This window comes from Oncorhynchus gorbuscha, linkage group LG06 (genome assembly GCF_021184085.1).
Source record: "Oncorhynchus gorbuscha isolate QuinsamMale2020 ecotype Even-year linkage group LG06, OgorEven_v1.0, whole genome shotgun sequence".
Taxonomy (NCBI): domain Eukaryota; kingdom Metazoa; phylum Chordata; class Actinopteri; order Salmoniformes; family Salmonidae; genus Oncorhynchus; species Oncorhynchus gorbuscha.
This window is the reverse complement of record NC_060178.1, coordinates 87,662,943-87,686,943: the sequence shown is the minus strand read 5'-3', so window position 1 is coordinate 87,686,943 and position 24,001 is coordinate 87,662,943. Positions and strand designations below refer to the sequence as shown.

General features: G+C 46.0%; 1 protein-coding gene across 3 annotated transcripts in view; it reads right to left on the bottom strand.

Annotated features, from left to right (window-relative positions):
- adkb (adenosine kinase b) overlaps nt 1-24,001 on the bottom strand; it is a 300,684-nt gene that overhangs the window by 152,982 nt on the left and 123,701 nt on the right. For all 3 annotated transcript variants that reach the window (XM_046354435.1, XM_046354434.1, XM_046354436.1), the window contains 2 exons: nt 23,514-23,686; nt 21,143-21,251 (listed from right to left, as the gene is read on the bottom strand). In XM_046354435.1, coding sequence (XP_046210391.1) covers nt 21,143-21,251; nt 23,514-23,686 — 282 coding nt within the window. The remainder of the gene's footprint in view (nt 1-21,142; nt 21,252-23,513; nt 23,687-24,001) is intronic.

The following is a 24,001-nucleotide window of genomic DNA, read 5'->3' as shown; positions in this document are numbered from 1 at the left end:
TTTAACTCCCCCAAACCTTTCTCTAATAAAGTCCTGTTATGCTGGGTTCAATGAGTCTTTTCCCTTCCCTTTCCTGGCCTCCAGTGAATTACAATCATTTTTGCTCCATTTAGATTCCCTCTGCATAGAAGTAGGCCCCTTTACCACCACCACAGAGAGAGACCCCATGCAGGGACATATCCTGTTTACTTCAGGCCCCCAGTGTCCGGTCTGGAGCGAGAAGTCACAAGCTCTGCTGGTCGGCTACCACGTAGCAACCAAGCGGTGCCAAAAGCCCTGGTCTGCCCTAGAAAAAGCCTGTGCAAATTACAGAACGGCCAAACACTTTTTTTTAACAGACACTTTGCCCTCTAAAATGTGCTTATTATGATCAAGTGAAATACCCCCATTGAATTATTTTAAAGATTGCAACAAATCGAGATATTTCATTTAATAGGGATCCATTCTGACTACTACATTTGTCGTCACATAGGCCAGCAGCCTGCGAGGAGGCTCCAGGTTGACTCTCTCAGGCAGGATGAAAATGATTATGTTGACCATGATCCTTTGCTGGTTACGGACACTTTTACCACAATCCTTAGTGATTTTTTTGTGCCACTCAGCCCCATTCAGCAATATGGAGCACTTCAAATTCAAATACTTCCAGCTTCATGAGCCATCAGGAGTTTTACACTGGAATATGTGGATGATGTCAAAGCTAACACCATCAACTGGTTTTGAGGTTTATGGTTTACTTCCCCAGTCACAGCTCAGCTTTCTCAGCCTGCCTCTCTCCCTCCTTCCCTGCACATCAAGCACCAGAAGCATAATGGCATTCAGGGCTAAGAGTGGCTAACAGGGAGAGAGAGAAAAATGTATAGCAAAATGATTTGTTTTAACCTGAATAACATGAATCATGCCCAGAGTTCACTCCTGTGTATAAAATACAGAAATACAGAATAAAAAGCTGCTTTTCATATTAATTATGCTGCTCCATCTATCTTTTGTGTCCCAAATGACAGAATATTCCCTATAGAGTGTACTACTTTCTTACAAGGGCCGATAGTGCTCTGTTCAAAAGTAGTGCACTACATAGGGAATAAGGTTGCATTTGGAACGCTACCTCAGCCTGCCTGCCTGCCTCATTGCCCACACAACCCCAGCAGCACAGCACCATTCAGGTCCAAGAGTGGCATGGAGAGTGGAGAAAAAAAAGAGCTAAATAGCATTTTCAAGCACTTCACAATAAGGATTCCTGTGGCTAAAAAGCTACTTTTCACAACAATTACGTTCAGTCAAAGAGAAATGTCGGAGACTTTTCTCTCTCTCATTAATAGCTCTGACTGGTATAATTGTGATGTGGGTTAGTCATCAACACCATCAAAGACACCAGACCCAGCCACAAAATACCACCGCGGTCTGTCTATTAGACTGACAGGCAGGCAGGCAGGCAGAGAGAGAGCGAGAGGTACTATGCTGACCTGATATCAGGTTCTTACCTCAGACATATTGCACTTTCTTCTGTGATCAAAATGTGAAATCTTACAGTACAGTAATCTTGTCATATAGGTTACAATGACTGATAAGAGAATATTACTTTGACTTCAGTACAGGCACTGCTTATGAATGTTATGTATGGATTATGAAGTCCCTATGTAGGTACAGTTGAAGTCGGAAGTTTACATACACTTAGTTTGGAGTCATTAAAACTTGTTTTCAACCACTCCAGAAATATCTTGTTAATTAACAAACTATAGTTTTGGCAAGTCGGCATGACACAAGTCATTTTTCCAACAATTGTTAACAAACAGATTATTTAACTTATAATTCACTGTATCACATTTCCAGTCGGTCAGAAGTTTACATACACAAATTTGACTGTGCCTTTAAAAAGATTGGAAAATGACAGAAAATGATGTCATGGATTTAGAAGCTTCAGATAGGCTAATTGACATAATTTGAGTCAATTGGAGGTGTACCTGTGGATGTATTTCAAGGCCTACCTTCAAACTCAGTACCCGACATCCTGGGAAAAATCGAAAGAAATCCGCCAAGACCTCAGAAAAAAAGTATAGACCTCCACAAGTCTGGTTCATCCTTGCCATTTCCAAACGCCTCAAGGTACCACGTTCATCTGTACGCAAGTATAAACACCATGGTACCACGCAGCCGTCATACTGCTCAGGAAGGAGACACGTTCTGTCTCCTAGAGATTAACGCACTTTGGTGCAAAAAGTGCAAATCAATCCAGGAACAACAAAATAATCTATATCCACAGTAAATCAAGTCCTATATCGACATAACCTGAAAGGCCGCTCAGCAAGGAAGAAGCCACTGCTCCAAAACCGCCATAAAAAAGCCAGACTACAGTTTGCAACTGCACGTGGGGACAAAGACCGTACTTTTTGGAGAAATGTCCTCTGGTCTGATGAAACAAAAATAGAACTGTTTGGCCATAATCACCATCGTTATGTTTGGAGGAAAAAGGGGGAAGATTGCAAGCCAAATAACACCATCCCAACCGTGAAGCACGGGGGTGGCAGCATCATGTTGTGGGGGTGCTTTGCTGCAGGAGGGACTGGTGCACTTCACAACATAGATGGCATCATGAGGAAGGGAAATTATGTGGATATATTGAAGCAACATCTCAAGACATCAGTCAGGAAGTTAAAGCTTTGTCGCAAATGGGTCTTCCAAATGGACAATGACCCCAAAAAATACTTTCAAAGTTGTGGCAAAATGGCTTAAGGACAACAAAGTCAAGGTACCGGAGTGGCCATCACAAAGCCCTGACCTCAATCCTATAGAAAATGTGTGGGCAGAACTGAAAAAGCATGTGCGAGCAAGGAGGCCTACAAACCTGACTCAGTTACACCAGGAGGAATGGGCCAAAATTCACCTAACTTATTTTGGGAAGCTTGTGGAAGGCTACCTGAAACATTTGACCCAAGTTAAACCATTTAAAGGCAATGCTACCAAATTCTAATTGAGGGAATGTGAACTTCTGACCCACTGGGAATGCGATAAAATAAATAAAAGCTGAAATAAATAATTCTCTCCAGTATTATTCTGACATTTCACATTCTTAAAATAAAGTGGTGATCCTAACTGACCTAAGACAGGGAAATTTTACTAGGATTAAATGTCAAGAATTGTAATAAACTGAGTTTAAATGTATTTGGCTAAGGTGTATGTTGATTGAAAACTCAGTAAAAAAGCTCAAAACTAAATCCTATCATATAATACAGGCATGACGATGAGTGGTAGAGTATGTCGTTTCGACTGTTGAGTGTCATTAGTACGAACACCTAAATGATAGATAACTCAGTTTCCTTCAGATGTTCCCCTATAGAGGAAAAACAGCTAAACACCTTTAGGCTGAAATCAATGCAGTTTCACAGAGCCGAATGCAAATAGTGACTATTCCTCCATTCTCCTGCCTCTCTCCTAACTGTCTGCATGACACAGGTACTTCATCCCAAATGGCGCCCTATTCCCTACATAGTGCACTACTTTTGACCAGAACCCTATGGGTAAAAATAGTACACTATATAGGCAAAAGGGTGCCATTTGGGATGCACAGGGATGATCCGTCATTAGTTATTCTGTCTCCATTCAATGTCATCATTAGCCTCAGCAGTGTCAAAGCCGCTCAATAAAGGGCATTATTTCCACAGGATCACACTGCATTAATCCTGTTATGCCTCTTCCAGCAGGCTGGGATGGAGTCAATGGTTACATGCCAAATCGCACCCTATTCCCTATGTAGTGCACTACTTTGGGTACTACAGAGCGCAAAATGCCCTGGTCAAAAGCAGTGCACTATATAGGGGATAGGGTGCCATTTAGGATGCAAACACTCCTCTCCCATAGCTAATATTACTGTAGCGGGGTGTCAAGTGTTCGATGTGTAATCCTGGTACATTCAGGATGTAGCTAACAGAGTATGCGTCCCTATATAGTGCACTACTTTTGATTAGGGCCCATAGGGTTTTGGTCAAAAGTAGTGCACTATGTAGGGAGTAGGGTGCCATTTGGGAGGCAATCACAGAGAGTCTAGTCCACTTTATTCTACAGATGGTGATGGAATCTCTTCTGATGTGGTCAGAGGAATTCTAATAGGCGCTTTACACAGGAAATGTGACTTCCCAAAATGTACTTCAAAGGAAAACAATAATTTTCAGCTGAGGAGATAAGACACTGAAGATGGAGTGTGTGTATGAGATGGAGTGTGTGTATGAGATGGAGTGTGTGTATGAGATGGAGTGTGTGTGTATGTGATGGAGTGTGTGTATGAGATGGAATGTGTGTGTATGATATGGAGTGTGTGTATGAGATGGAGTGTGTGTGTATGTGATGGAATGTGTGTATGAGATGGAGTGTGTGTATGAGATGGAGTGTGTGTGTATGTGATAGAGTGTGTGTGTGTGTTCTAAACTATGTTTATCCTTGTGAGGAAGTAAGGTTTCCTGATTTACCTTTTTAAAGCTGACATTTTGTAGGAACATATATCTTATACATAAAGCCTGAGAATTAATCTTGCCTTGCCAGTTTGTTTAGATTTCAGACACAACCTCTGAGTGATGAAATAATTCTCTGTCTGCCGCTCCCTCGCCCCTCTCTTGTACACAACTCGTCCTCTTACATGAGCAGTCTGTCCTTAAATCAATCCCTTTTTTATTTTTCCTGTAACAAATATGTCTTGGCAAATGATGTCACATAAGCACAGAGAATGATGCCTAATGTCTATGCCGCCCAACATCAACCTTGATCCTGCTAGCATCCTCCCAAGGTGAGTAATCACACCGAGGAGAGGGGGAGGAGAGGAGCAGTGTGTGTGTGTGTGTGTGTGTGTGTGTGTGTGTGTGTGTGTGTGTGTGTGTGTGTGTGTGTGTGTGTGTGTGTGTGTGTGTGTGTGTGTGTGTGTGTGTGTGTGTGTGTGTGTGTGTGTGTGTGTGTGTGTGTGTGTGTGTGTGTGTGTGTGTGTGTGTGTGTGTGTGTGTGTGTGCATGTAGTGTAGATGCCAGGCAGCCCAGAGTCCAAACAAATAAACACAGCAAGTCTGCTGCTGAAGATAAACAATCCAATTAGGACTCAGAGGAATGGAGGAGAGGTCTGTTATTCTCCAGTCAGTTGGTTGGCAGCGGATTTGTTTCTGATAGAAAATAATAATAAATTCATTATAATTCTCCAGGATTGGCGCAAGGCCTAGTGCTGTAAAAGCAATCCTTAGAGATAAATGCAGTAATGCAGATCTTTTTTTACTAAACTATCTACTAGTGGTGTTGCAATGTAATTAATCCATGAGGCATCATTTGAGAGGAGAGAGGGAAAATAACACCAAGCAGAGAGAAGAGAAGATTCATCATCATAGCTTCACTCTGGCCTTTCTCCTCGCTCCCAGGGATGCATGGCCTTCTTGTATGGATGAGTCAGCTTACATCTTCTGACAATTGCGAGCCAAGGGCTTTGTCAAAATGAACCACAGTTATTGTTTTGATTGGTCCTCCCTTGTTATGTTGAAGCAAAATTGCTTTCAAAAGTAATTTCTGCCTGCGCCACAGCCGTTTGAAATAGAGGCACGCAAACATATAACATCAAAAAGAAGATGTCTGCTTTTTATTTGCTGAGGACAATCATTTGGCACTTAACGGCCCTGTGCTCCGGCTCGCTTTGCTCTGGCTTTGTCCCTAGATTGGAGCACACATCGACCCTATCAGTAATTGCAGGGACCGGACCCAAATCTCCCCATCGGCCAATAAGGGCATTAGACACTGGGCACACACTGAGCATGACATTCAAGCCGGCCAATAAAGATGGGCATGCTAATCAAAGTGGCTGAGACCTCCACAGTCCACCGAGACCCAGCTATCTGTCTCATTGGAGCAGGATGGAGGGAGAGAGGGAGGAATGGATGTGTCTGCAGATGCACTGGCTGCCTTTCCTCTGTTCCCTTCTGCCCTCAGGGGCCACGCCAAGCACCAGGCAGGCAATCCCCGGGGCCCCCGGCACAAGTTCTGATCACCAGAAAAAATACTGTGCATGCTTACAATGCAACAGCCAGCTTTTTATGCAGCTTGGTAAGAGAGAGAGGGATGGAGGGAGGGAAAAGAGAACTGGTATAAGAGATGTAATGTGCTGCTGAAAATGACACTTGCCACAGATCCAAACGCTCCACCAGAGAGAGAACAAGAGAGAGAGAACAAGAGAGAACAGGAGAGAGAACAGTAAAGAACCGTAGAGAACAGGAGAGAGAGAGAACAGTAGAGAACAGGAGAGAGAGAACAGGAGAGAGAGAGAACGAGAGAACAAGAGAACAAGAGAGAGAACAGGGAGAGAGAGAACAGTAGAGAACAGGAGAGAGAGAACAGGAGAGAGAGAGAGAACGAGAGAACAAGAGAGAGAGAACAGGAGCGAGAGAGAGAACGAGAGAACAAGAGAGAGAGAGAACAGGAGCGAGTGAGAGAGAGAGAGAACAAGAGAACAAGAGAGAGAACAGAGAACAAGAGAGAGAACAAGAACAAGAGAGCGAGAACAAGAGCGAAAAGAGAGAGAATGAGCGAGAGAGAGAATGAGCATCAGAGAGAGAGAACGAGTAAAATAAACACTTCCCTAACTCTGTGCATCCCAAATGACACCGTAAGTGCACTGCGTTGGACCAAAAGTAGTGCACTATATGGGCCCTGGTCAAAAGCCGTGTATTATATAGGGAATAGGGTGCCATTTAGGACACACTTACTGTGTGTACAAATAATACACTGAGTTCCTTATGAACAACTAGGGTAGAATAGCGCTCCATAGATACGTTTGTCCCAGTTTGTCCTTTGTCAAAAATGCTGTTTGATTATAAGAAATTATAAAATCATTACACAGTATGAAGTTTCAGAAGTCGAGACAGAGAGAGAAAGAGAGACAGAGAGAGAGCGAGACAGACAGACAGTGATGGAGAGAGGGACAGAAAGACAGAAGGACAGAGAGATGGAGAGAGTTAAGAGAGTAATCTTGGTTAACCCAGAACTAAAGAGAGAGACAGAGAGAGAGAGAGACAGAGAGAGAGACAGAGAGACAGAGAGAGAGAGAGACAGAGATAGAGATAGAGAGAGAGAGAGAGAGAGAGAGAGAGAGACAGAGAGAGAGAGAGAGAGAAACAGGCAGTTTAGAATGGACCACTGCCAAACTCGCATGGTTTTGAAATGCAATAAACAAATTACAGAGACATAAAAGGCCAAATGAATGAAAGGCTGCAGAAGGAAACACTTCTCCACTGAACTATGTCCAGCATCTGCAGAGCAGAAACACAACAGCCATCATCAAATGGTTAGAAAATGTCGGACTGACCCCAGAAGTTAGGATGGGTTTGTGGTGGAAAGAACAGGATATATTTGGGGAGATATTTTTTAACATCATGTTTTATGCTCATGATGATATATTAAAAAGTGGCACTTAGCTGTAGTCGATATGTAAGCCTGGGAGGCGCACACACACAGTGCCTTGGGCTCCCGAGTGGCGCAGCGGTCTAAGGCACTGCATCTCAGTGCTAGAGGCGTCACTACAGTCCCTGGTTCGAATCAAGGCTGTATCACAACCGACCGTGATTGGGAGTCCTATAGGGTGGTGCACAATTGGCCCAGCATCGTCCGGGTTTGGCCGGGGTAGGCCGTCATTGTAAATAAGAATTTGTTCTTGACTGACTTGCCTCGTTAAATAAAGGGTAAATAAATATATATTTTAAATCAATTTGAATCCAAGTTATTTAGCCAGTAAAACAGGACCTCTGCCTCCCTTGTGATCAGATCAACACACGGCCATCAGACAGATTTCATGGCTTCACTCGGTCTAGGCCTACTCATTTTCTATTCTGTCACAAAAACATTGAATATTACTCAACAAATAATTACTGTTATTGATACGAGGAACATACAGTAGGAGAGAGAATACTTTAATGAGGAGTACTTTAAAGCTAGAATCCTTCATTTGTAAGTCGCTCTGGATAAGAGCGTCTGCTAAATGACTTAAATGTAAATGTAATGTAATGTAAATTTCAACAATAACAAATCAGTCAAACCGCCTTGTTTTTGGTAAAAAGAAATGTAACTTCTTTCAAAATCATAGAGCTATGGATGCAAGGACTGACCATCCATGACATCAACATGATAGTTTGAACCATGTTTTGAGGCTATACAGTGTTTGTTTACAATTACTTTGTTTAAAAACAGAGTAAAACAAACGTATATTTTGGGTTCTCATGGAGTCTGACAGTTGAACTAAGCTCATGAGACATTTATAAGTTATATTCTTCAAAAATCAATGGATATATATAATTAATTTATAAGTCAAAAAATGTATGTAGCAACTAAGAATTATATCTTTAATTCAACATGTAGAGCTTTCTCCATATAAATATAATTACCACTCATTGATTTGAATAGGAATGCCAGTTCTACAGTAGTAATTATTTTCCTCCTGCTTTGATAAACATACATCGGAACAAAGTACACCAGTTAGAATATAATTAAACAAGGGCTACGTCCAGAGAAAAGAACCCTATTCCTTGGTATTGTCCAGTGCACTTCACACATAGAAAAAGATGCATCCCAAATAATAATAATTCATTCAACTTCTAAAGCGCTTTCATAGAATCTGAAAGCACTTCCAGAGCAAAAAACAAACAAGCAATATATCATGACAGGTCAACCAATAGAGGCCAAGTCTTTGAAAGCTGCATCCTCCAAAGATGGAGAGGGTCAGTTGATGCTTGAGTGGACGGAGATTGACAGAGGATGGTAGATGACATTGATGGAGTCTGCTGATGGAGTCTTATAGCCACTGGAGTCTTATAGCCACTGGAGTCTTATAGCCACTGGAGTCTTATAGCCACTGGAGTCTTATAGCCACTGGAGTCTTATAGCCACTAGAGTCGTATAGCCACTGGAGTCGTATAGCCACTGGAGTCTTATAGCCACTAGAGTCTTATAGCCACTAGAGTCTTATAGCCACTGGAGTCTTATAGCCACTGGAGTCTTATAGCCACTGGAGTCTTATAGCCACTAGAGTCTTATAGCCACTGGAGTCTTATAGCCACTGGAGTTTTATAGCCACTGGAGTCTTATAGCCACTGGAGTCTCTTATAGCCACTGGAGTCGTATAGCCACTGGAGTCTTATAGCCACTGGAGTCTTATAGCCACTGGAGTCTCTTATAGCCACTGGAGTCTTATAGCCACTGGAGTCTTATAGCCACTGGAGTCTTATAGCCACTGGAGTCTTATAGCCACTGGAGTCTTATAGCCACTGGAGTCTTATAGCCACTGGAGTCTTATAGCCACTGGAGTCTTATAGCCACTGGAGTCTTATAGCCACTGCAGTCTTATAGCCACTGGAGTCTTATAGCCACTAGAGTCGTATAGCCACTGGAGTCGTATAGCCACTGGAGTCGTATAGCCACTGGAGTCGTATAGCCACTGGAGTCTTATAGCCACTAGAGTCTTATAGCCACTAGAGTCTTATAGCCACTGGAGTCTTATAGCCACTGGAGTCTTATAGCCACTGGAGTCTTATAGCCACTGGAGTCTTATAGCCACTGGAGTCTCTTATAGCCACTAGAGTCTTATAGCCACTGGAGTCTTATAGCCACTAGAGTCTTATAGCCACTGGAATCTTATAGCCACTAGAGTCTTATAGCCACTGGAGTCTTATAGCCACTGGAGTCTTATAGCCACTGGAGTTTTATATCCACTGGAGTCTTATAGCCACTGGAGTCTCTTATAGCCACTGGAGTCTTATAGCCACTGGAGTCTCTTATAGCCACTGGAGTCTTATAGCCACTGGAGTCTTATAGCCACTGGAGTCTTATAGCCACTGGAGTCTTATAGCCACTAGAGTCTTATAGCCACTAGAGTCTTATAGCCACTGGAGTCTTATAGCCACTGGAGTCTTATAGCCACTGGAGTCTTATAGCCACTGGAGTCTTATAGCCACTGGAGTCTTATAGCCACTAGAGTCTTATAGCCACTAGAGTCTTATAGCCACTGGAGTCTTATAGCCACTGGAGTCTTATAGCCACTGGAGTCTTATAGCCACTGGAGTCTTATAGCCACTGGAGTCTTATAGCCACTGGAGTCTTATAGCCACTGGAGTCTTATAGCGCCTGGACTTCTCCGCCTTCTCCTCCACCTGTGTATCACCACTTGGGTGATGCCTCAGCAGCTCTGGGTGCCAGAAAGCTCACCACACAAAGTTCAGAATAGTAGCCAGACGTCCTCACTATGAGCCCTCTGCCTCAGCACTGCTGGATTCTTCCATCTCCCATTCCTCTCACACTTCAGGCCTTGGGTCGTGGGGTTTGGGCTGTGTTATAGTAACCATAACTATAACCCGGCCCCAGCCCCAGCCAAAACCCCACGACCCAGCCCAAACCCCACGACCCTAGCCCAAATCCCATGGCCCCAGGGTCAGCCCCACGAACCAGCCCAAACCCCACGGCCCAGCCTTAGACTAGAGTGGAATTGGATAATCTCCCTAAAGGCCAGGTTCCAGCCTATAAACCCTTGTCTAGACTCTAGAGTCCCACTACTGCAGGCCAGGCATGGCAGTCCCACTGAGCGCCAATCACCTGTCTGCCCTGTTCAATTAGACAGCTCATCAGCCAATCACTAGACTGCCCTGCAGACAGCTCATTATGTCTCAATTAGACAGGTGCAGCTCCACAGACAGCTACGGTTGCCCCAGTGTGTGTGCGCGCATGTGTGTGTATGTGTGCACATCTAGTCGGCTACCCATCCGGCCTCATAATTAACATACAAGGAATAATCTAGATATGGTTATTGGCAATTATAAAAGACTACAGACACTAAACGGGACACCCCTTATCACTTGATTGCCTCTGATTGAAATCCTATAATTGGAAGCAAAAATGAAAAAATAAATAAACCAATAACTAATAAATAGGATCCAGTAAGGTGATGTAATTGAACAGTTATGAATTCATTTTCATCAGATGACACTCCTCAAATTATGTTGTCAGAAGATCAGGAACTGGCAGCCAGGCAAAACAAAAAAGCTTGTACTGTCAAACCCTGTGGGCCCTGGTTAAAAGTAGTGCACTACATAGGGAATAGAGTTCCTGTTGGGACACAGCCCAGGTCTAGCAGATTATTATTATTTTTTTATATTTTTTTACAGTTTTTCTCTTTCCAGTACTGTGCAGATGTCGACAATACTATGGGGTTGAAAGGCCCTGGTGTTTTCCCTGGCTTAAAAATAAAACCTGTTTTTACAAGGTAACGTGGGTGTAAAAGGAGAAAGTTACAACATACTGGTGGAGTAATATAGAGTCCAGACTGGAAGACTGCCAACCAGCCAAATACTGGGCGCCCGAGGCAATTACTCAAGATACAGTGGATTAAAGCAATTATTGTCCTGTTGTAATGTTGTTCAAATTAGAAGTCTACTACTACAGTAGAGTCAGATCACCACCAACTTCTAGCTCAAAGATACTGTTTACTTAACACACAAAAATATTCTATAAAATATACAGAGCAAAACCATTTCAAAATGGATAATATGTAGGTTTAACAGCAGCAGTGAGTGTGAACTATGCCGTAGTGGTTTTCCTTTCCTCCATAACAATAGCGCCTGGAGTCTCAGGCCCAGCCCAAACCCCATGGCCCTAGCCCTATAACCTGGCCTCAGGCCCAGCCCAAACCCCATGGCCCCAGCCCTATAACTTGGCCTCAGGCCCAGCCCAAACCCCATGGCCCCAGCCCTATAACCTGCCCTCAGGCCCAGCCCAAACCCCCAGGCCTATAACCGGGCATCAGGCCCAGCCCAAACCCCATGGCCCCAGCCCTATAACTTGGCCTCAGGCCCAGCCCAAACCCCATGGCCCCAGCCCTATACCTTGACCTCAGGCCCAGCCCAAACCGCCTGGCCCCAGCCCTATAACCTGGCCTCAGGCCCAGCCCAAACCCCATGGCCCCAGCCCTATAACTTGGCCTCAGGCCCAGCCCAAACCCCATGGCCCCAGCCCTATAACTTGGCCTCAGGCCTCAGGCCCAGCCCAAACCCCATGGTCCCAGCCCTATAACTTGGCCTCAGGCCCAGCCCAAACCCCCAGGCCTATAACCTGGCATCAGGCCCAGCCCAAACCCCATGGCCCCAGCCCTATAACTTGGCCTCAGGCCCAGTCCAAACCCCATGGCCCCAGCCCTATAACTTGACCTCAGGCCCAGCCCAAACCGCATGGCCCCAGCCCTATAACCTGGCCTCAGGCCCAGCCCAAACCCCATGGCACCAGCCCTATAACTTGGCCTCAGGCCCAGCCCAAACCCCATGGCCCCAGCCCTATAACCCGGCCTCAGGCCCAGCCCAAACCCCACGGCCCCAGCCCTATAACCCGGCCTCAGGCCCAGCCCAAACCCCATGGCCCCAGCCCTATAACTTGGCCTCAGGCCCAGCCCAAACCCCCAGGCCTATAACCTGGCATCAGGCCCAGCCCAAACCCCATGGCCCCAGCCCTCAGGCCCAGTCCAAAATGGCCCCAGCCCTATAACTTGCCTCAGGCCCAGCCCAAACCCCATGGCCCCAGCCCTATAACTTGGCCTCAGGCCCAGCCCAAACCCCATGGCCCCAGCCCTATAACCCGGCCTCAGGCCCAGCCCAAACCCCATGGTCCCAGCCCTATAACTTGGCCTCAGGCCCAGCCCAAACCCCATGGCCCCAGCCCTATAACCCGGCCTCAGGCCCAGCCCAAACCCCACGGCCCCAGCCCTATAACCCGGCCTCAGGCCCAGCCCAAACCCCATGGCCCCAGCCCTATAACCCGGCCTCAGGTCCAGCCCAAACCCCATGGCCCCAGCCCTATAACCCGGCCTCAGGCCCAGCCCAAACCCCACGGCCCCAGCCCTATAACCCAGCCTCAGGTCCAGCCCAAACCCCACGGCCCCAGCCCTATAACCCAGCCTCAGGCCCAGCCCAAACCCCTTGGCCCCAGCCCTATAACCCGGCCTCAGGCCCAGCCCAAACCCCAAACCCCAGCCCTATACCCGGACCCTCGGCCCCAGCCCTAGACTAGAGTGCAATTGGATACTTCCCTAAAGGCCAGGTTCAAGCCTATAAGCCCTTGTCTGGACTCCCACTATAGCAGGCCAGGCTTGGCAGTCCCACCGAGAGCCAATCATCTGTCTGCCCTGCTCAATTAGACAGCTCTTCAGCCAATCACCAGCCTGCCCTGCAGACAGCTCATTACCACTCAATTAGACAGGTGCACCTCTACAGATAGCTACGGTTGCCCTAGTGTGCGTGCTAGTGCACATCTAGTTGGCTACCCACCCGGCCTTATAATTAAAATATAAGGGAATAATATAGTGACAGCAATTTAACATACAAGGGAATAATCTAGATATAGTTGTTGGCAATTATAAAAGACTACAGACACTAAACGGGACACCCCTTATCACTTGATTAACTCTGATTGAAATTCTATAATTGGAAGCAAGAACGAATAAATAAATAAACCAATAACAAATAAATAGGATCCAGTAAGGTGATGTAATTGAACAGTTATGAATTCATTTTCATCAGATGAGTGTTGGCAATTATAAAATACCATCTGATTAGCAAAACAAAGATGTGAAATTACATTGTTCCACACAAAAGACATGGCTGTGTAATAAAGAGAAGAGACATCATTACTGTGACACAAGACCTCTAGAGAGTGAGTGTGCGACCCAAATTGCACCCTATTCTCTATATACGCACTACTTCTGACCTGAGGGCCCTGGCCCAAAGTCGTGCACTATATAGGGAATAGGTTGCCATTTGGGTCACAGCCTCACTCTCTAGAGGTCTTGTGTCAGAGTAATGATGTCTCTTCTCTTGCCTGAGACACTGACGGAATACTGTAGGTAGCACTGCTGACCGGTCGTTGATGGACAGACAGGACTTGGCTAGGAACATCCTTTGTCCCCTAAAACCGCCATCATATCCTAAAAATGTCTGTTGAAAGAACACTAGGCAGATTTGCACATCACTGCTTAACATCAGGTGACAAGAAAAAACAGGCAAGAAAAACATTTTGATCCCTCGAGGATAGATCCTAATCAAGATGAAATGCATTTACAAATCTATTTAATATTGCTTGCCAGAAGCCAAACTTGGCATGTAAATGCAGTGGAGATTACATTTCACTGGGAACCAACACTGTAACCGATCGCCTGCAGACAAAGGGGGAAGCTGCCAGTTTTTCCCCTCTTTTCCCCTTTCCCTTCATCCCCTGCCTGCGTTCAGCCTCGTGACCCCTCACTGGCTATGGGGAAGGACAGTGGCAGGGAAGAGAGGGGAAGGGGAGGAGACTCTTCCTCCCTCCGTGGCTCAAGGTCAGGGTGAGGACAGTGTGGCGTGTCCTGTAAGCAGAGGATGAGGAGAGGACAGAAGAGGAGAGGACAGAGGAGCAGAGGACAGGACAGAAGAGGAAAGGAGAGGACAGAGGAGGAAAGGAGAGGACAGAGAAGGAAAGGAGAGGACAGATGGGAGAGGAAAGGGCAGAGGACAGAGTGGAGCGTTAGCCGCAGTCACCTCTGTGCTAATAAGTCGTTGGTTGGCTGATAAGGTGTCAGTTAGTGGTGTGGAGAGCCGCTCCCTTCACTTTTTGGCAGAAAATTGCAGGGGCTGGTGGGGCAGAGCAGGTGCGTGTGAGTGTGTGTGTGCATGCGCCACTCTGGGGTGTAGCAGGCTGACGTGCCTGCTTGTGGTGCCAGCAGCTAGTGTTGCGCATTATTTTATTTTTTGCTCTCCCCCTCCCTCATCCTCTCCATCCCTCCTCCCTTCCGTCCCTTTCTATTTGCTTGCATAGACATGATGCTTCAGTGACTGTAGCTCATCTCAGCTTCCCCTCTGCAGTCAGGGCAAAGAGACACAGCTGCCATTGAACGCTATCTATCTGCTATCTATCTGCAATGTGCTCATGTTAACGGAGTGTGGCAATATTTCAGGTTGCAGAGCTGCTGAAGCAGGCTCAATAGCCTGGGTTCATACATGGGTTTAAATGGTATTTAAAATCCTTCAAATACTCTAGGTGTGCTTCTAGAACTCACATGGCACAATGGAAACCAATAGAATAGTCCAAAATGTGTAAACCCCATCCAACTGGCTTTTCAGAAAGGTTCAAACAAACATATTTGAAAGATTTCATACTATTTGAACCCAAGTCTGCCTGGGTGTGGCTACCATAGGGGAAGGTGTTGGCTGGGTTAGGGAGCTGTCTGGGATGGAAGGGTCCCATGTCTGTGAGAGGGAGCATGACCTAGCTAATTTCTCATTGGGCAGTGAGTTCTCCCGATCAGACTGGTTGGCATGGTGAAAGCGTTACTTGTATCCTGGGGTTGTTTCTGACCATCTGCACCAAGTCATTAACAGGCCTTTTCATAGTCAGTTGTTTCGCACACACGTCTCTTTTTCATTTCGCAATTACAATGCTCTGGTTTTATTTGGATCAAGCTTAATGAGAAAATAGAGTTGGTTTCCTGGGTGTAAATGGTTTTAGACCAGGGCTCTTGACCGTGGTATGCTGTGCTGCAGACGTGTGTGTATAGTGTGAGTGAGTGAGTGGGAGAGAGAGAGAGAGAGAGAGAGAGAGAGAGAGAGAGAGAGAGAGAGAGAGAGAGAGAGAGAGAGAGAGAGAGAGAGAGAGAGAGAGAGAGAGAGAGAGAGAGAGAGAGAGAGAGAGAGAGAGAGAGAGAGAGAGAGAGAGAGAGAGAGAGAGAGAGAGAGAGAGATAATATCCATAAAGGGAAGCGGGGCATGGGGGAGGAACACCCCCCCACCCCCTTAAATTACAGTCAATCATCAGGAGCGCTTCATCTCCTTCCCACCCACACAATACAGCATGCCTCCATTTTTGATGCTGGAACACTAGCTTTGGTAAAAACAACAATAACTGTCAAAAGCAACACCGTTTGCTGCCACATCACCGTTGATATTAAAAACATGAAAAAGACATCCCCTTCTCATCCATTCCCTTCTCATCCATCCCCTTCTCATCCATTCCCTTCCATCCGTTTATCCAGCTCTTCTTACCCTCTGCTTTTGTTATTGCTTTTTGTGCAGTGATATGCCCAAGGACGCAGCTTTCCTAGCAACAGAAAGTCTGCCACCAAACATCTGGCTGGAGTTCAACACAGGCTCTCTCTTTGTGAGGAATGGCAGTCACTCCCACACACACCCCCTTCCCCCCTTCTCTCATTCCCTCCTTCCCTGCTCAGCGTCTGCCACTGTGTGTGCATGTGTTTCTTTCTCTCTCTGTGTGTGTGTGTGTGTGTGTGTGGCCCTGCTGCTGGATGGGCTGGTGTAGGAGCCAGATTGGCTTTAGGAGCCCTCTAATAATTATGTTTTCATCCAATCACACCACATAGTAGCAGGCACCTTGAGAACCTCTGCCAAGAATCATCAATCACCTCTTTAACACACACACACACACACACACACACACACACACACACACACACACACACACACACACACACACACACACACACACACACACACACACACACACACACACACACACACACACACACACACACACACACACACACACACACACACACACACAGTCTTGTATGACTAACCTTGTGAGGACACACAATTCAGTCCCACTCAAAATCTTATTTTCCTTAACCCTAACCTTAACCCTAAACCAAGCTCCTAACCCAAACCCTAAAACTAACCCTAGCTTGTAACTCTAACTCTAACTAACACTAATTATAACCTTAACCTTAAACCCCCTACAAATAGCATTTGACCTTGTGGGGACCAACAAAATGTCCTCTGTTGGTCAAACAATTATAACAATCTGGTCCCCACAAGTATAGTTAAACACGTCCACACACACACACACACACACACACACACACACACACACACACACACACACACACACACACACACACACACACACACACACACACACACACACACACACACACACACACACACACACACACACACACACACACACACACACACACACACACACACACACACACACACACACACACACACACACACACACACACACACACAAACAGTTCAAGAAGTAAGGAAGGACCAGGCTGGAGCCGTCACCTAACTGGGGTGGAAGTCAATCAGGAAAGCATTCGTAAAGACAGCTCAGTAATCTGATTGACAGATTAGAGCGTAATCAGACTGTGCATACCAACACAGGACAGAGTCAGTCATTTGATGGAAATCAACAAAGCACATTAATACATGGTGGCAGCATTGTGTTCTGATGCTGTTCATTGGTTAGGGTTATGGTCAAAAAGAGTGCACTATATAGGGAACAGGGTGCCATTTGGAACACAGACACACAGCATTAAGTGCCAATGGCTGTGGCAGTGGATCTGGATAAGTCCTTTGGAAGTGCCAATTGGACTCTAACAAAGAGAACGATCCCATGTTTTGACAAAGAGGCCCGAGAGGGATTCCGAGATGCCGTATTCCGATTCCGTCGTGTTGAGATTCTCAGCAGCAACTGAGGGAGTCCCAAATGGCATAGGGTGGACCTTCTTTCTCTCCAATTCTGCAGAGGGAAGAGTTTCCCTGCTTGACACTGTCGGAACTGTCGGATGTGGCACAACAATATATATGTGCCAATTTGCAGAGGATGTGCTGTGTTTGCTAATGCTAATCAGAGCCTAAAATAACATCACACAATCTCTGAATGACAGAGTGAAATTACACTTTGACAATGTGATGTAGTTTACTATTCCTTCGGTTTCTGTTTTTTGACTGAGTGAAGTAATTACAAAAAAACTTGTATAGTTCATTCGACCACAATATTCTCAAGTTAACGGGATCACACCATTAATAGTGGCATGGCAATTTGGAGTTGGGGCCTGGGGTGAATTTGGAACAAAATAACGGTAAAACAAGAGAAGGTGCGGGTCAGGCTATAAAGTTGATTTATGTAGATAATGGACTGTTTAAAGACATGGAATGCAGGGTGATTTTAGGGCTATCATCTTGATGTGAGATCAGAGAGGAAGTTCATCCACTGGAATTAAATCTAATCCTAAAAAGGGAAACACGAGCGCCGCTGGCCATTCTACCCCGCCTACCTCTAGTAAGTCAAGACATTACTTTAGTGTGTGTGGGTGGGGGGGTATAAACTGGGATAATCAATCGTCATACTTCTGCAGCACCTGTTGGCTACAATATCGATGGAATGAACACATAACATGCACAACAACTTCACATTGACTTTAAACCGTCACACACAGATTCACAAGGAGAATGGGAAGCCTTGAGTGGTATTATTTGAACAGGTGAGCTACTGTAAACTCATCTGCCTCAACAAAAGAAGACAAATGAACACTTTGACAATGACTGTGGAACGCCAAGGGGTTTGTTTCCTTTCTACAAAGGCCCTCTTAACGTTTTGTTCTCTTCTGGCAATGGGAGAAAGAGTGTGTCTGTGTGTCTGTGTGTGTGTGTGTGTGTGTGTGTGTGTGTGTGTGTGTGTGTGTGTGTGTGTGTGTGTGTGTGTGTGTGTGTGTGTGTGTGTGTGTGTGTGTGTGTGTGTTTCAGTCTATAGCTAGAGGATTCGTGATCTCTCCAGGAGTGATACGTATCATTTTTACCTTTATCTGTTGTCTAGTACTGTTTTTTTGCTAGCTAGGGCCATCTACTTTAAGTGCTGCCTGTCTTCCCAGTAGCCTACTTGGTGTGTGAACTGCTGACTGCTCATAACATGCAGATGATTGTTGACACCTCAACCAGGATTAACTGGCAGGGCAATTTGGGACTGTTGTTGTTTTCGTAATCAGTGGCTGTATTGAAGGGGGAGTGGTTTCACATCTCCTAGGCAATCAGCAATTAGTACAGGGAGGTGTGTTCTTCACCTCTGCTAGGCAATCAGCAATTAGAGTTAGTACTTCAGTCTCCCCTGTTTTCCCAGCGGCAGTCGTGTTGCCGAAACAAAGAAGGTTCTGTTATGAGAGGAAGTCGCCACACCACTCTCTCACTTAAGTATTACCTAGTTATTTTCAGATCAAATTTTTCTCTTTTGTAGCTTTGTCAACTATGTGCGTGTTTTCTATACCTGTTCGCTCCCCACCCCTTAGCTGCAACCCTTCTAATTTAGTGTACCCTGTGCACAAAACCCATATGGAATTTCTGGTCTCCGGCAGTGTTTGGAACTGCAGATCTGCGGTCACCAACGCAGAGTTCATCTCAACCTATGCTGCCCTTCAGTCCCTATACTTTCTGGCCCTGAGAGACCTGTATCACGCCAGACAACACTGCTACCCCAGCTGCTCTCTCTTTACCTGACTATGTTTTTCGCTCATAGTCCAAGAGCATCTGGTCATCGCTGACAACTGGCAGCATCCCCTCTGACTTCAAAATGCCCAGAGTTGCTCCCTCCTTGAGAAACCAACACTCGACACCTCAGACATTAAAAACTATACATTTGTATTCCATTTTTCATTTCTTACCAAAACACTTAAACATTCTGTGACCAACTCTCTCGCCATCTTCCTCATAACAATCTTGAACTAACCAGGCTTCAAGATGGGTCACTCAACCAAGACTGCTCTTCTCTGTCATGGAGGCTCTCCACACTTCCAAAGCTGACTCCCTCTCCTCTGTTCTCATTCTCCTAGATATATCCATTGCCTTCAAAACAGTGAACCAATCAGATCCTCCTCTCCAGCCGCTAAGGGCTGGTACCTCAGGCTCTGCACATGCTTGGATTGCATCCTACCTGGCAGGCCGCTCCTACCAGGTGAATTGGAGAGGATCTGTGTCTGAGCGTACTCTCACTACTTGTGTCCCCCAAGGCTCGGTTCTAGGCCCTCTCCTCTTCTCTCTATGCACCAAGTCACTCGGCTCCGTCATATCCTCACACGGTCACTCCTATCATTGCTATGCAGATGATACTCAACTACTGTTCTCGTTACCCCCTTCTGACATCCAGGTGGTGACATGCATCTCTGCGTGCCTGGCAGATATCTCATCTTGGATGTCAGCCCACCACCTCAAGCTCAACCATGACAAGACAGAGCTGCTCTTCCTCCCGGGGATGGCCTCTCAGTTGACAACTCCATGGTGGGCCCCTCCCAGAGTGCAAAGAACCTTGGAGTGACCCTGGACAACAAAAACCCTGTCGTTCTTGGCAAACTTCAAAGCAGTGACTTGCTCCTACAGGTTCATGCTATACAACATCCGTAGAGTATGACTACCTCACACAGGACGCAACATAGGTCCTAATCCAGGCATTTGTCATCGCCCGTCTGGACTACTGCAACTCTGTTTAAAATGACTCTTGCATTGTAAATATGGTAGTGGAACTGACCCTGTATATATTATGCTTACTTACTTTAGTGTTCGCGGTCTTTATTTTCTCATGTGTTTTTGTTCTACCTTGTTATTTTTAGTATTACATTGTTATTGATTATTGCATTGTTGGGTTCAGAGCTTGCAAGAAAAGACTTTCACTGTATTTGTGCATGTGACGTTGAAATTTGATCTCGCTGTTGGCTGGGCACCCAGCTTGTGCCATCCAACCCTAGCAACTTATCCAAAACACTGCAGCCAATGGGGGTTCTACCTTCTCAAGTTCTCCCATGTCATCCCGCTCCTCCCCACACTCCACTGGCTTCCAGTTGAAGCTCGTATCCACTGCAAGACCATGGTATTTGCCTACGGAGCAGCAAGAGGAACTGCCCTTCCTACTTTCAGGCTAAGTTCAAACCCCAACCTGAGTACTCCATTCTGCCACCTCTGGTCTCTTGGCCCTACGGGAGGGCAGCTCCCTCTCAGCCCAGTCCAAGCTCTTCTCTGTCCTGGCACCCAAGTGGTGGAACCAGCTTCCCCCTGAAGCTAGGTCAAACGAACCTACCCTACCTCTTCAAAGAATATCTTAAATTATTATTTTTGCCCCCTTAGTAGCACTGACTTTGCTGATAGCTTTGAGGAAAAAAGTATTTACTATGACATATGGGGTTGTCCCAGCTAGCTATCTTAAGAGCGTAACTGTAAGTCGCTCTGGATAAGAGCGTCTGCTAAATGACTCAAATGTGATGTGTGCGCTCATGCGTGCGTGTTGAATGTGGAGACTAGAGTCATTTGAATGTAGAGGTTTTAATCACTTTTTTTGTCACTTACCGCTATATAATAGACCTTGGCTTTCTCAACCAGCTCCCAGTTGCCATCCAGATCCAGGTGTTTCTCCTTGTTGTAGCAGTTTGCTGCTGCCAGGTTAGCAACCAAGGACCTGCACAGACACAGCCCATAAATCACAAAAGGGACCTGCACAGACACAGCCCATAAATCACACGGCCCACTCGCCAATCATCCATCTTCATTCCCAACTCCAAAAATATCCCCAAAACACCAGCATCAGACCCAGGCTGCGACCTAAATTCTCCCTATATAGTGCACTGTTTGACCAAAGCTGGTCAAAAGTTATGCACTATATAGGGAATAGGGTGCCATTTGGAACGTAGCACAGACACTTTCCTCCCATGATGTAAAAGGATGATAATGCGTAGAACGTTAGGTGCAAGGTGAAATAAATTCAGTTTCTGTTATCAAAAACTTAAATTGTTTATCACAGAGAGTCTGACCTGGCCATAGGGCTCTGGATAAAAGTAGTGCACTCTATAGGGAATAGGGTGCCATTTGGGAAGCAAACAGAGACACTGGTCTCCAACAGAGAATGGGATTAAACACATTCAAGGCTAACAGTGAACAAAGGTTCTGCCTGAAATAATGTAACATTATCATGTTACCTCAAATGTTTTTTACTAATAATCAGGCCCCAGTCAATCTGAAATGATGCCCTATCCCCGGCCTATGTAGTGCACTATTTTTGAACAAGGGCCCATAAGGTCAAAAGTAGTACACTATGTAGGGAAATCGGTTGCCATTTCAGATGCAACCACAGTCTTCACCTCATCTGTTGTGAGATACTGGAGGTGATACTGAGACAGAGGCATTTTTATGTAGGGGTTGTCCTGGGAATCATACTCACTATCCTGGCATTGCATTGAGCTGTGGAGAACAAGGGAGCTACAGGGGGGTGTGTTAGAGGAAAATACCATATGATGCCATTTCTGAAGAGCAAGATTGGCAAGCCTAATCAAAGCAGAGGTTATTACACACTGACTGGCTGGAATCTCCCTCATCACCCAGCCCTGCCGTGACCTTTAACCTGGCCTCCTGAGCTGTCTGTTAAACACCTGGAAGATATATTACAGGGCTCTTATCCTGAAGCACACAGACTGACCTTTTCAGGTGTCAGGGCTCACATCAAACAAGCCCCACTAAAAGAGCTCGTTCACTGGGCATGTCTGCCAGGCCGACAGGGCAGGCCAGCCACTAGAGACAAACACACACACACACACACACACACACACACACACACACACACACACACACACACACACACACACACACACACACACACACACACACACACACACACACACACACACACACACACACACACACACACACACACACACACACGGTGAGTGACACCTCCAGTAGCGGGAGATGAAAGGCCAGACAGACTGAGTCTTTACTGAGGACTTATTGATCCACACCTGGCCCTGTGTGTGTGTGAGACGTGTTGATGATGACAGCAGCGTGAGAAGCGGTTGACAGTCTGAGGATCAATACTACTGGCAGACAGGAGGGGTCTGACTGACACACACACACACACACACACACACAAGAGGTCTGACAGGTGAGGAGAGAGATCCAAATACATCTAATAATAATTATAGAATTTGCTTATATTTGTCCTGTTTCACACATGTACAAGTGCGTATTATATGCAAGTGTAAAAATGTTTTTCCATGGTCAGCCATTATCAAAGGCGACCCTGGAGCAATCGGCTCGTGGATTCAAACTAGCAACCTTTCGGTTACTGGCCCAACGGTCTAAGCGCTAGTCTACCTGCCGCCTTAGTGTTGCATCTACCCTCCTGTGTTGCGTCTGAAATGGCACCCTACTCGCTATATAGTGCAGCACTTTTGAACAGGGCCAGGAGAGGTTGTGATCAAAAGTAGTGCACTATGTAAGGAATAGGGTGCCATTTGGGCTGCATCCTCTGTGTCAGCCTGAGCCTGTACTGTAGATGGGTGACAAGACGAGTCACTGAGGCTGCAAGGTTCTACTAAAGTGGAAGGAATGTACAGTAAGTGCTTTCCTTTGATGAAAGACGACCAACTAGCATTTACGTATGATGAGCCGTCACCATTTAACGACTCTATGAACTTGAAATGAACCAAAATTACTCTTGGGGGACAGATAATTGGGACTTACACCAGGTTCTCGCTCCTTCCTCCTGAAGTGTGCACTAGTTAACTTCTCATTGGATTGGATTGGTGTAGGCATGAGCTAGAGGGAGGGAGTTTCCATACCAGTCAAATCCATGACGGGAAGTGAAAACGGGCACACTTCGGGAGAAGGAGATTATTGGGACGCAACCGGTGTTGCTTAGCTTAGAGCTGATTGGACGAGGCCTGACCTGTTGTCCCCAGTGATGCAGGCAGCGCAGGTTCCGGTTGGCTCCTGGGTCTGTTGGTAATAGCGAGCGTCTACATGGGCTTCCTCAGCCTTCTGTTTCAGGATCTCTCCAAAGTGGTCCGTCCCGATGCAGCCAAAGAACGTGGCCACCTTGTGAGGCGTCTGGATCATCCACTAGAGGAGAAAGGAAAGGAACTGTCAGCACGTTATCCACTACAGGCGAGACAGGAGAGAAACTGTCAGTACATTATCGACAACAGAGGAGACGGAAGAGAATCGGTCAGTACATTATCCACTACAGAGGAGACAGGAGAGAAACTGTCAGTACATTATCCACTACAGAGGAGACAGGAGAGAAACTGTCAGTACATTATCCACTACAGAGGAGACAGGAGAGAAACTGTCAGTACATTATCCACTACAGAGGAGACAGGGGAGAAACTGTCAGTACATTATCCACTACAGAGGAGACAGGATAGAAACAGTCAG